The sequence below is a fragment of the Vicia villosa genome, linkage group LG1 (genome assembly GCF_029867415.1).
Source record: "Vicia villosa cultivar HV-30 ecotype Madison, WI linkage group LG1, Vvil1.0, whole genome shotgun sequence".
In the NCBI taxonomy this organism is placed as follows: domain Eukaryota; kingdom Viridiplantae; phylum Streptophyta; class Magnoliopsida; order Fabales; family Fabaceae; genus Vicia; species Vicia villosa.
Window position 1 is genome coordinate 52,519,574 of NC_081180.1, and position 11,797 is coordinate 52,531,370.

At 30.4% G+C, this 11,797-nt stretch overlaps 1 protein-coding gene across 1 annotated transcript; it reads left to right on the forward strand.

The window, feature by feature from the left end:
* Nucleotides 1–7,598: 7,598 nt before the first annotated feature.
* Nucleotides 7,599–8,153, forward strand: LOC131606220 (14 kDa proline-rich protein DC2.15-like). The gene has a single exon (XM_058878485.1). The coding sequence runs from the start codon at nt 7,650–7,652 to the stop codon at nt 8,028–8,030; it is 381 nt and encodes a 126-aa protein (XP_058734468.1). The 5' UTR covers nt 7,599–7,649; the 3' UTR covers nt 8,031–8,153.
* Nucleotides 8,154–11,797: the final 3,644 nt, after the last annotated feature.

The following is an 11,797-nucleotide window of genomic DNA, read 5'->3' on the forward strand; positions in this document are numbered from 1 at the left end:
AACGTACCCGGTTTTGTTTTTTTCTCTCTTTTTCATTTGTTATTTCTTTGCTGTTAATTTCGATTCCGATGTGTAACCTGTAATATCCTTTGAATGTAGTGCTATTTGGGGTTTTAGGGTTTGTTGGGATTCGGGTTTACTTGTTGTTTCCACGTCTGAACATTCCATGGCTATATTGCGAGAGAGATTGTAAGAGAACACCGACCGAGAGTGAAGCCGAGAGTTTGCAGCGAGAGAGAGGAAAGCGTGTATGGTTCATACAGAGAGAGGAAATTTTGTTCTGATAATAAAAAAATTAACGAGTGAGAAAACAAAGGGAGATAGGCGGCCAACTTTTGGAGACCCCTAGGGTTTCTTTTGAATTTCTCAATCACCAAAGTTCATGTGGGCTTAAAGAGAACCCAACCCGATATGGTTTTTTCTTAGTGCACCACTTTTTACTATTAAAACACCCCACTTTCTTGTTAATTAACTAGGTAGGTTTTTAATTGATTAAACTTGTTGGTAAGATTTCGACTATTTTTTATTAATTGATTAAATTTATCTAATTAATTAATTTTGTAATTGATTTTTTTTAATTAGCTTGATCAACTAATTTAATAAATATAATAATTTTCATTCAAATAAACTTTCTCGATCCAACATCGAGCTCTCTTCAAATAATTTCTTAAAAAAATCTTGGTCAACACCAAGTATCTTTTTCAAACTTCTTTTGTCACAATCAAAAACCTCAAAAAAATGTTTTAATAATCGAGTTGAGTTTTTGTCAATAATGGATGAAAAGAAGGGTTTGTACGTACTTGTACAAGTTGTTCTAAAGCATTTAGGCGATGACCGTTAAGCCTTTGTTTGAATGCTTAGATTCCATTAAAGACTCGTTCAAACTCGATTTGCCTCTCGCTTTTTACAAACTCTAAAAAAAAAAAACAACTTCAACTCATCAAATCATTCTTTTCATCGCCCAAGTGCGAATATTTTCATAACAAACTTTGGTCAACACCAAAGTCCATTTTTTAATCAAAATGCTTTTTTTTACAATCGAATTGAGTTAAGTCCACAATGAATGAAATTAGAAGGGTTTGTACGTACTTGTACAAGTTGTTCTAAAAACATTTAGGTGATGGCCGTTAAGCCTTTGTTTGAATGTTTGTATCTCATTAAGGACTTCTCAAAACTCGAGTCGTTTCAATCTCTTTCACCACCCAAGAGGGGTTTGTACGTACTTGTACAAGTTGCTCTTTCAAGCATTTAGGCGATGGCCGTTAAGCCTTTGTTTGGATGCTTGTACCCTATTAAAATCCTCATCAAGCTCAATTTAATAAATGCTCTTTTAAGTATTTTAGGCGATGGCCGTTAAGCCATTGTTTGAATACTTGAATTCTACCTTTTCATAAAACACTTTCAATTCAAAACTCATGTTTTCTTTGCCCAAATGCAAATCTCGCCCAAGTGCGAACCACATTCAAAAACCCATCTTTCCCGCCCAAGTGCGATTAAACCCATCAAAATTAATCAACAATCTCGTAGTTCTTTAGAACTACAATCGCTCTGATTCTTCCATTGAAGATATGTAGGCATAAGATACAAACGTCTTGGCGAGCACAATAATAAAAAAAAAACCAAATCCCGTTTCTTTCTTGTCCATATAATAATTAGAACGCAAGTAGATAATAAGCTAGCAATCGATCACAAGACTAACTAAATGGGTCCCATCGAGTACGATGGAGGTAAGGGGTGCTAATACCTTCCCCTTACTTAACCGACTCCCGAACCCAAATTTGGTTGCGACGACCATCTTTGTCCATTTCATTTCATTTGTGGGTTTTATCAATATTTTCCCTTTCCCATTGGAATAAATAAAAGTTGGTGGCGACTCTGTTTGTTACAATTTCGTGGCGATGATTTTTTGACCCGCGACATTAGGGCCATTATTTAATTAGTCAAAACTATAGTGGTCTAATTAATATTAAGTTAGTGGCTATAAGTAAAAATGTCATGAAAGGTAACGTTATTGTGTAGGTATCATAAGTCAATATCTAATTTGATGCGGGTCAAATTAGAATATTGAAGACAAAGAAATAACTCTTAGGTTATTTATATGCGTTATGGTCCCCATTTGTAGAGTGATCAAAATATATGGTTTATTAGGATTCTCTCCTCATCCCCATCAGGAGAGATTCAAGAAACCCTAAAGAACTCTATAAATTGGAAGATCACGTACCCGCACCTTTTCCAATTATAAACTTAGGTACACTTTTGCTATCATTCTCTGAATGAATTCTGATATGGGTTTAACGGATGTGAGTAGATGGAATATTTGATTCATAGAAATTAATTTAAAGTCTTGTTCTTAATTTCTATTAGGGCCGACCCAACAAATTTGGAGTCCTAAGGCAAAATTTTAAATAGAAAATTTTAAAATAAAAATATAGATTAATAAAATCTATATTGATTTTTAATTTTAAAAATAGAAGAAATCATCCATTCAATGAATTTTTTAAATAATTATTTTTATCAATTTAATCCTTAAATAAGATTAAAAAATGATCATATTATTTTTTAGGCTAAATTACAGTTTTGGTCCCCCTGTTTTAGGTTTTTTACGATTTTGGTCCCCCTATTTTCTTTTTAAACAGTTTTGGTCCCCCATCCCAATTTTGATGCAACTGTTCATGTACTATTCATGTACGGACATGTACTGTTCATGTACGGACATGTACTGTTCATGCACTATTCATGGACAAAATTGGGACGGGGGACCAAAACTGTTTAAAAAGAAAATAGGGGGACCAAAATCGTGAAAAACCTAAAATAGGGGGACAAAAACTGTAATTTAGCCTATTTTTTAACATCTTAATAGCATTATTTAAACTCATTAATTGTATGTAGTTCTTGGGATCTATAATAAAATAATTATTTATTATATTTATATATTTTAAAAATTAGATTAAAAAATGAGTATTATTTTAAAAATTTAATTTAAAATTGTTAATTTAAAAAATCTATTTAATACATTATCACTAGAAGGGTTGAACCGAGAACCACTAAGAGAACCATTGGATAAATATATTACTGTTACACAATTAATTATAAAAATGAGTTCACTAGAAAAAGTGTGGTCCAACGCTATAGATCTTGCTTGCTTTGCTCTTGGGCCGACTCTGATTTATATATCAATAGAAATTATAAAATTATGATTAGATTTAACATTAGTGTGTATAGTTTTGGAAAGAAGAGTGCTATGCTTACACCCAAATTTTACACTGTATCTTACACCTTGAAAAATACCAACATAGAGATGTATTCATTTGTATTAAAATCAGTGAAAAAATAATTATTTAATATAAAAAACAAAACAAAACCATATAATAAGACAATGTAGTTATAAAAACTTGGTGTAATAATATCAATTCTTTTTTGGAAAAGTTACATATTATCGAAGTCACTTTAAATTTATATTAGGAGTGTTTTCTTACCCTCGATCACTTTTATTATATCTTCTTTTGCTATTAAAAGATGTAAACCTTTTCAATTTTATTGAGCATATACATGGAATACCAAGGAAACATGACACATGATTTCCAATCTCTTTGTATCATCACAAAGGATATGTTTGGTTAAGAAGAGAAAATGAGAAGAGAGAAATAGGTGAGAGAGAGTTTGAGAAGAGAGGAAGATGTGAGAAATAAAGTAGATTTGATGGATTATTTGTTATAGAAGAAGTATAAGAGAAATAGAAGAGAGAGAAAAGTGTAATTATTTTTGAAAGTACAAAATTACCCTTATAATAAAAAAATTAATACATGATTTTTATTTTTAAAATATATTTTATAAACTGTTTTAAATATGTAGGGATTATTTTTCATCCATATAAATTTAAATATCTATTTTTAATTTTATTAAAAATCAAGAACCATTTTTAAAAAATAATGTTTTTTTAGTTAGTTATGGAGTAAATCATTAATATATACGTATATGTAATTGTTATCATACTATAACCAAGTTTATTTTATAAATTTGTTTAATTTATAATTTAATTTTTATCATGTTTAATTATTATACAATCTAGAGAATAATTATTATACATTATATTATACTGGTTTGAAATTAATTGCATGCAACAATAGACCTTCCATGAAATAAAGGGTATATGTGGAAAAATAAATTAAGTAATTGATACAGTGCCATTTTTCCTCATAAGTGGGCAGAAAGTAAAAGTGCATGGGGCCCACCATTTTCAATCTCTCGTCTCTATTTCTCTTATTATCCAAGCAGTAGAAATGCTGCATTTCTCACGTAACTCTTTCGCTTGTATTTCTCTCTTCTTAACCTCACCCCAAACAAACACACCGTAATAGTTTTAAGTTTTTGACAAATTAAATAATTTATGTACCATAAAAAATTTGAGATAAGTGTCGGATATAAAAATTGATTTATGTTTTTAATTAAAATTTTATCTCAGTTTGTGATGATCATTGTGTGATGATGATTGGAAAAAGACCATAACTTAAGGTGTGCATGGTATTATTTTGGGTAAAAGAGTTAGATGAATAAGTTACAGAAACTAGGGATGGAAAATGGAAGATGTGATACATGATGTGATAGAAAACTGAAATAGAAATAAGGATAAAAAGTAAAGAAGAAAGATAAAAAAGACATTTAAGAAAAATATGGATGTTCAATCCATATCAAGGTTTAAATGTTCGTATTTTTTAGGCTAAGTGACAAGTATTTTGCAGCTTTCACATTACCAGCACATGATTTTCAGACACCATCGACTTTATTATTTAATCACATTTTGTTCAACTCTTTTCTTTTTCATAATTAAAAACAATTGTTTAACTGGAGAATTAGCAAATAGTACACCCTCCGGTCACATTTATAAGCAAAAAAAAAAGGTTTTCACGATTATTAAGAAATTCAATTAAGTGTAGTTAACTTTTTAGATTTTGGAGAAAACATTGATTAAATTTACTATAATATCCTCTTTATTAAATTTAATGAAGTATTGGAAAATGAAATATAGGGGTATCTTAGGAATTACAGCATTAAATGATTTAGTAATAATTGATTTTTGCTTATAATAGTGACCAAGAATTAGATCATTTTTTTTGCTTATAATAGTGACCGGAGGGTGTATATACATAGATTCTTGTAACAATTACTTGAGATATTCTACAACGGGATTTGAGTTGTAAGAGACAATTACAGAGTAATACGAACAATCTTTCTTGAGGCCCGTGACTTCATTTTCAATAATAAATTGAAATGATTTGAATTAAGAAAAGCAATGAAAATTTTACAATAATACATAATGAAATGATTTCGTTTATGTATAATTGATACTCCCTCCGGTCTCAATTATAAGCAAACATTTAATTTTTAGATTCATTCAACAATCAATGTATTTAGTCTAATAATAGACTAAATACATTGATTGTTGAATGAATCTAAAAATTAAATTTTTGCTTATAAATGAGACCAGAGGGAGCATGACGAACCAAAATGCAACTTATAGTGCAGATAGTTCCAAATTTCATACAAATAAATTATTGTAATATCGTGTCAGATTTAAAACATATTTATTTGTCCATGTTGATCTGCCAGCTTGTGCTGATCATTAAGTTACACCCTCCGGTCACATTTATAAGCAAAAAAAAAGGTTTTCACGATTATTAAGAAATTCAATTAAGTGTAGTTAACTTTTTAGATTTTGGAGAAAACATTGATTAAATTTACTATAATATCCTCTTTATTAAATTTAATGAAGTATTGGAAAATGAAATATAGGGGTATCTTAGGAATTACAGCATTAAATGATTTAGTAATAATTGATTTTTGCTTATAATAGTGACCAAGAATTAGATCATTTTTTTTGCTTATAATAGTGACCGGAGGGTGTATATGTTTAATGTGTTGATGTTATTTTAGTTGTTAATTTTATTCAACCTAGTATAAATACGTAATTATGCAACCGTAAAAACTAAGGAAATTGATCAAATACATACATATTTTATTTAAGGAAAATTTGCTTTCTCTAAATATTTGATCAAAAGATTATGCTAACGAGTACTTTCGAATCACTCGTTAAACATATTAAATAAAAAAAAAATATTATTTACAAAAATTAATATTTCCAAAAATATGAGATTTCTAATTCAAGTGCTTGTGCTCTCCTCGATTAACTTATATATTTTTTTAAATTATAATTAATTTTATCATCCCAATACACTTTTGCCACCGCTTACCCTCGCAACATCAACCTAACACCGCAAGCATGACGTCCATTGTGAAATAAACTTTTACATAGATTAAATAATTTAATAATGTTGTCATAAAATATTATAATTTTATTAAATTAATCTTATAAATGCATTGAGGTAGTGTACAGAATAATAATAATAATAAAATAATTATTTTTATATTAAAAAAGTAAAAATGATATCTATTTTAAAATAAATTTTATTTGCTAAAACGACATTTATTTTAATACGGAGGAAAAACATCATTAAATTCAAAATTTTAGTTGAACTATATTGGATAAAGAGGAGAGTTCGGAAGATCATCTCCATTAAGTCAAGAACATCTACGTAATAAACCATATTTTAATCTAAATTTTAGTATATGTTTGTGAGTTGGTTTTTAAAATACTTTGAAAAATTACATCTACATTTTGATTTATACTTAAAATTTATAAAAAAGTAAAAATAAAACAATATGATACATTTGTATATAATATCATTTTTTGATTTTTAAAAAAAATATATCAAACACATATTCATATATTATAATATAAGTAGTCTTTCAGAACCTTCTCCTTTCAAATCCTTTACAAAAAAACAACTTGTAAACAAACCCTTAGAGTGTGTTTGGATGAGGTAATTAGAAATTTTAAAGCAATTTAAAATTCAAAACAATTCAAATGATTCAATTCAAATCCATTCATTTTTAAATTATTTTGTTTGGATGAAGTATTAAGAGAATTCATTGTTAGATTTTTGGTGTCATTTTTTATAAAATTTAAATTTTTTGGACTAAATTAAAAAATTAAAAAGTAGGGACTAATTTACAATTTTTAAAAATTTGAAGGACCAAATTGTAAATTTTAAAAATTATTAAGGACCAATTTGCAATTTTTTGAAAATTTTGGGGTCAATTTTATAATTTTGGAAAATATGAGGACCAATTTGTAAAATTTGAAGAAATAATAATAACAAATATATTCTATGGAACATGAGAGAAATTTCAAATTCTTTGATTTTTGGTGTCATTTCAAAATGATTAAAGCTAACTTAGATGAAATACTCCATAAATTTCCATCGTTTTAATAATTCTTCATTTTTGTATCCAAACAATGGATTTTGGTTAAATCATTTTAAATTCCCTCAAAAAATTACTTTCCCTTATTAAAATGCTCCATCCAAACATACTCTTATAATATTAAATTTATAGATCCTCTCATTTATATTTTATTCAACCTTCATTTTTCTCAAATAATGCTTGACTTCTCACTCACATTTGTCACACAATAACTTAAACCCTATTAAAAACAAATAAACTCACCGATCCTCTCCCTATAAAGCCTCCCTTATATTCCTCTCAAATATCATCACTCACACACCAAACCAAAGTCATTTTCCAACTTCCAAATGGCTTCCAAGGTTGCAATTATCCTTGTCCTTAACATTCTCTTTTTCACTGCTGTAACATCCAACTATGTTCCATGTCCACCACCACCCACAAAAGATCACAACCACTCACATCCAAAGAACCCAACATGTCCTAGAGACACAATTAAGTTTGGTGTGTGTGCTGATGTATTAGGTTTGATTAATGTTGAACTTGGTAAGCCACCAAAGACACCATGCTGTTCTCTCATTGATGGTCTTGCTAATCTTGAAGCTGCTGTCTGTCTTTGCACTGCTCTTAAGGCTAATGTCTTAGGCATTAACCTTAATCTTCCCATTAATTTGAGCTTGGTACTAAATTACTGTGGAAAAGGAGTTCCAAAGGGGTTCGTTTGCGCTTAATTAATAAACCTTGCTACTTGATATGGTTGTGCTGTGTTACTATTTATTCGTTATCTTTCATGTGTGAATTTTGTACTTTTTTGGTACATTTTCTCTCACTAGTTATTTGTTTTCGCCAATGAAGATTTAGTTCATACTTTATTATATTGTAGTCATTATTGTTGTGATGATTGGAAACTGAAGCAACTGTCTTCTTTTTCAGCCTCACAATTATGACTATATGGTATTTTCATACTCCCTCCGTCCCACAATGAGTGACCCATTTGGAATAAAATGGTGTCCCAAAATGAATGACCCATTTCAATTTTTAATACACTTTTTCCAATTTTACCCTCTAATTAATAAAAGTTTCATCATTTCCAATACATAATAAGGGTAGTATAGTAAAAATATCATTATCTCTCTTACTTTTAACCACTTTTCTTAATCTGTGTGAAATGGTGAGCTGGTCAATCATTGTGGGACGGAGGGAGTATTTTGTACTACTCCATATCTGAGAGATATTTCTTGTATTAATACAAAAATTACGTTTAAGCAAAGACTCATGATTCCTTCTATTAACTATGTAGTTGAACTATATAAAAAACACTCATTTAAAATGAACAAAATCCCTAATAAATAATTAAAAAAAACTCCGATACAAACTTACCGAAGTCATTTGCACGGATAATGTTTGTGTGAAATAACTCTGATCGAACATAAAATCTTCCATAAAATCCTAGGAAATCATTTACTGCATTTTTAATTGAAAAATATGTTATTTATATTTATCATTTATTTATATAATTGATATAAATAATTTTTAAATATTTACAAAGGCAATGAATATGTACTACTTATAAAAATATTACTAAACTATGATAAACTAAGTATAAATTTTATAACAACAAATAACACTAACTTAAATAATATAATCACTTTATCAGTAAAATAACCAAAAAAAAAAACTATTGATAAAGTGAAAAATGTTTAATAAATTATGGTAAAATCGCAAAATAACGTTAACATGTTTTTTTCAACACAAAAAGTAATATTATATTTGAAATAATTTAACAACCATATATATTGTTCAAAAGAAGACAATAATTGTTGGGAGGAAATCACAAATGTAACCGAATAATCCAACAACATAAACTCTCTCAAATATCACATGCAACGATAATCAACAAAAACACATTAAACAACACAACACAATTTTATCGTGAAAAAACTTCCGTTAACTAGGAATAAAAAATTACGGGATCCGTAGGCCACTTAAAATATCCACGGTAAGGTTCTCTCTAGCACTAGTGAGATGCATACATAAACATCATCAAGATCTACAATGAATCTTGGAATACAACAAGAATAAAGAGGGACAAAATAACCCAAAAAACACCAAAAAATTCTGACCTCAAAGATGGACTAGACAGACCGACTTAGAAAGCTTCGAATCCAATCACCACCGTTCAGAATGTGCTCTTATAAGTCATGAACATTGTGTAAACATTTCAAAACGATCCAACAGTTGGATTTTGGGCAAGCTCCGATTTTCTGGAACTGTTTGTGTAGAAAATGGGCTGCGTGAATAATGTTTTTTCTCTAGCTTTTCTTGTTGTTTTTATCACACAATGAATGAAAATGATCTAATTCTCTTTGTTGGGTTACAACAAAAGCTTACACATACATGGGTCACTAACTCACATCCATTTGGGCCTCTCCAAATAGGAGGGAAAAGCCCAACAAACTCTCTCGACCGACTAGTTGGAGGGCAACACCAATTTGGCTTCCATACGACAAAACTCAAACTTCCCCTAGGAAACACCTTCGTCAACATATCTGAACCATTGTCATAAGTGTGAATCTTCTCAAGCTCCATAAATTTGGAATCCAATGCATCACAAATCCAATGATAACAAACATCAATTTTCCTCTACCTCGAGTGAAAGGAAGAATTCTTTGATAAGTGAATGGGACTTTGATTATCCCAAAACAAGATGTACTTTTCTTGTTTCACACCAAGTTCCATTGCAAATTTCCTCAACCATAACAACTCTTTTGACAATTCCACGATAAATATAAACTCAACTTCGGTAGTAGAGAGTGCAACACACTTTTGCAATTTTGATTGCCAAGCCACGACTCCCCCGACAAAAGTTACCATATATCCCGAAGTAAATTTTCGATCATCCAAGCTTTCGGCCAAATCCGAATATGTATATCCAACAAACACAGGCTTCTTGCATCCCAAAGTTAGTCTCAAATTCGAAGTACCACACAAATATCTGATCACTCACTTCACGGCCTCCCAATGATCTTTTTCCAGATTTGAGAGATAAGGACTCACCATTCCCACGACAGGAACAATGTCGGGTCTTGTACAAACTATACCATACATCAAACTACCAACGACCGACTAGTACAGAATATTCCTTATACTCAAATTTTCTTCATCCGTAGATGGACATAGTTTATGACTAAGCTTGAAATAAGAAGCAAGTAGAATGCTCACCGCTTTAGCCTTATCCACACTAAAACGCCGAAGGACTTTCTCCACATACTTTTCTTGTAAGAAGTACAACTTCTCATTCGATCTCGAACAATTTCAATACCAAGAATTTTCCGAGCCTCCCCTAAATCCTTCATAGCAAAAGATTCACTCAAATTGTTCTTCAACTCTTTAATTCTTGAAATATTTTTTCCAACAACTAGCATATCATACACATAAAGCAAGAGAATAATGAAATCACCTTCAGAGACATTCCGGAAAAACACACAATGACCGGCCTTTGTCATCTTGTACCCATGTTCAATTATCAACGAGTTGAACTTTTGATACCATTGGCGAGATGCTTGTTTCAAACCATAGAGATTTTTTTTTACCAATTTTCAAACATAGTATTCTTTTCCCTTTTCTAGGAATCCATCTGGTTGCTCCATGTAAATTTCTTCATGTAAATCATCATGAAGGAAAGTCGTCTTCACGTCCATTTGCGCTACTTCTAAATCAAGACTAGCGGATAACCCAAGAACCACTCAAATAGATTGCATCTTCACAACCAGAGCAAAAATATTGCCAAATTCAACACCTTCCCGTTGTTTAAAACCTTTTACAACCAAACGAGTCTTGAATCTTCTTTGAGAAGTACACTCATCTTGCTTAATCCGATAAACTCATCTATTTTTCAATGCTCTCTTACCCTTTGGCAACTTCACTAACTCAAAGGTATTATTCTCACGAAGTGATTGCATTTCATCCTCCATGGAATCCATCCACTCCTTTTTGTTCTCATCCTCCAAAACTTCTTTAAAGCTTTCGGGTTCTCCACCATCGGTAAAAGAATATACTCGTTTTAGAGTGCTATCAAACAGAAGGACTTTTATCACAAGTAGAACGCCTCAACTCATTAGAAGCAATCGGTTTCTCAACACTTTTAACCTCTTGATCGACCTCATTTTCAACAACGTCTTCCGTAGCACCTACATAAACAATATCATTAGGATTTAAAACATTATCAACATTCAAATCTATACCTTGATTTTCATTTGGAACATCTTCGAAAGTGATAGGGGTAGGAGCAATAATAGTTGAGTCCGTATAAACCATTTCTTCATCTTCAAAATCAGATCTTTATTCTCAACTTTGTCGATGTCCTCAATGGTATAATCCTCCATGAATACGACATCACAAATATGAATAAGCTTCTGTTGAACCGGACCAAAGAATCGATACCCAAGCTCATCAAGTCTATACCCAACGAAAACACATTTCTTTAACTTCTCATCCA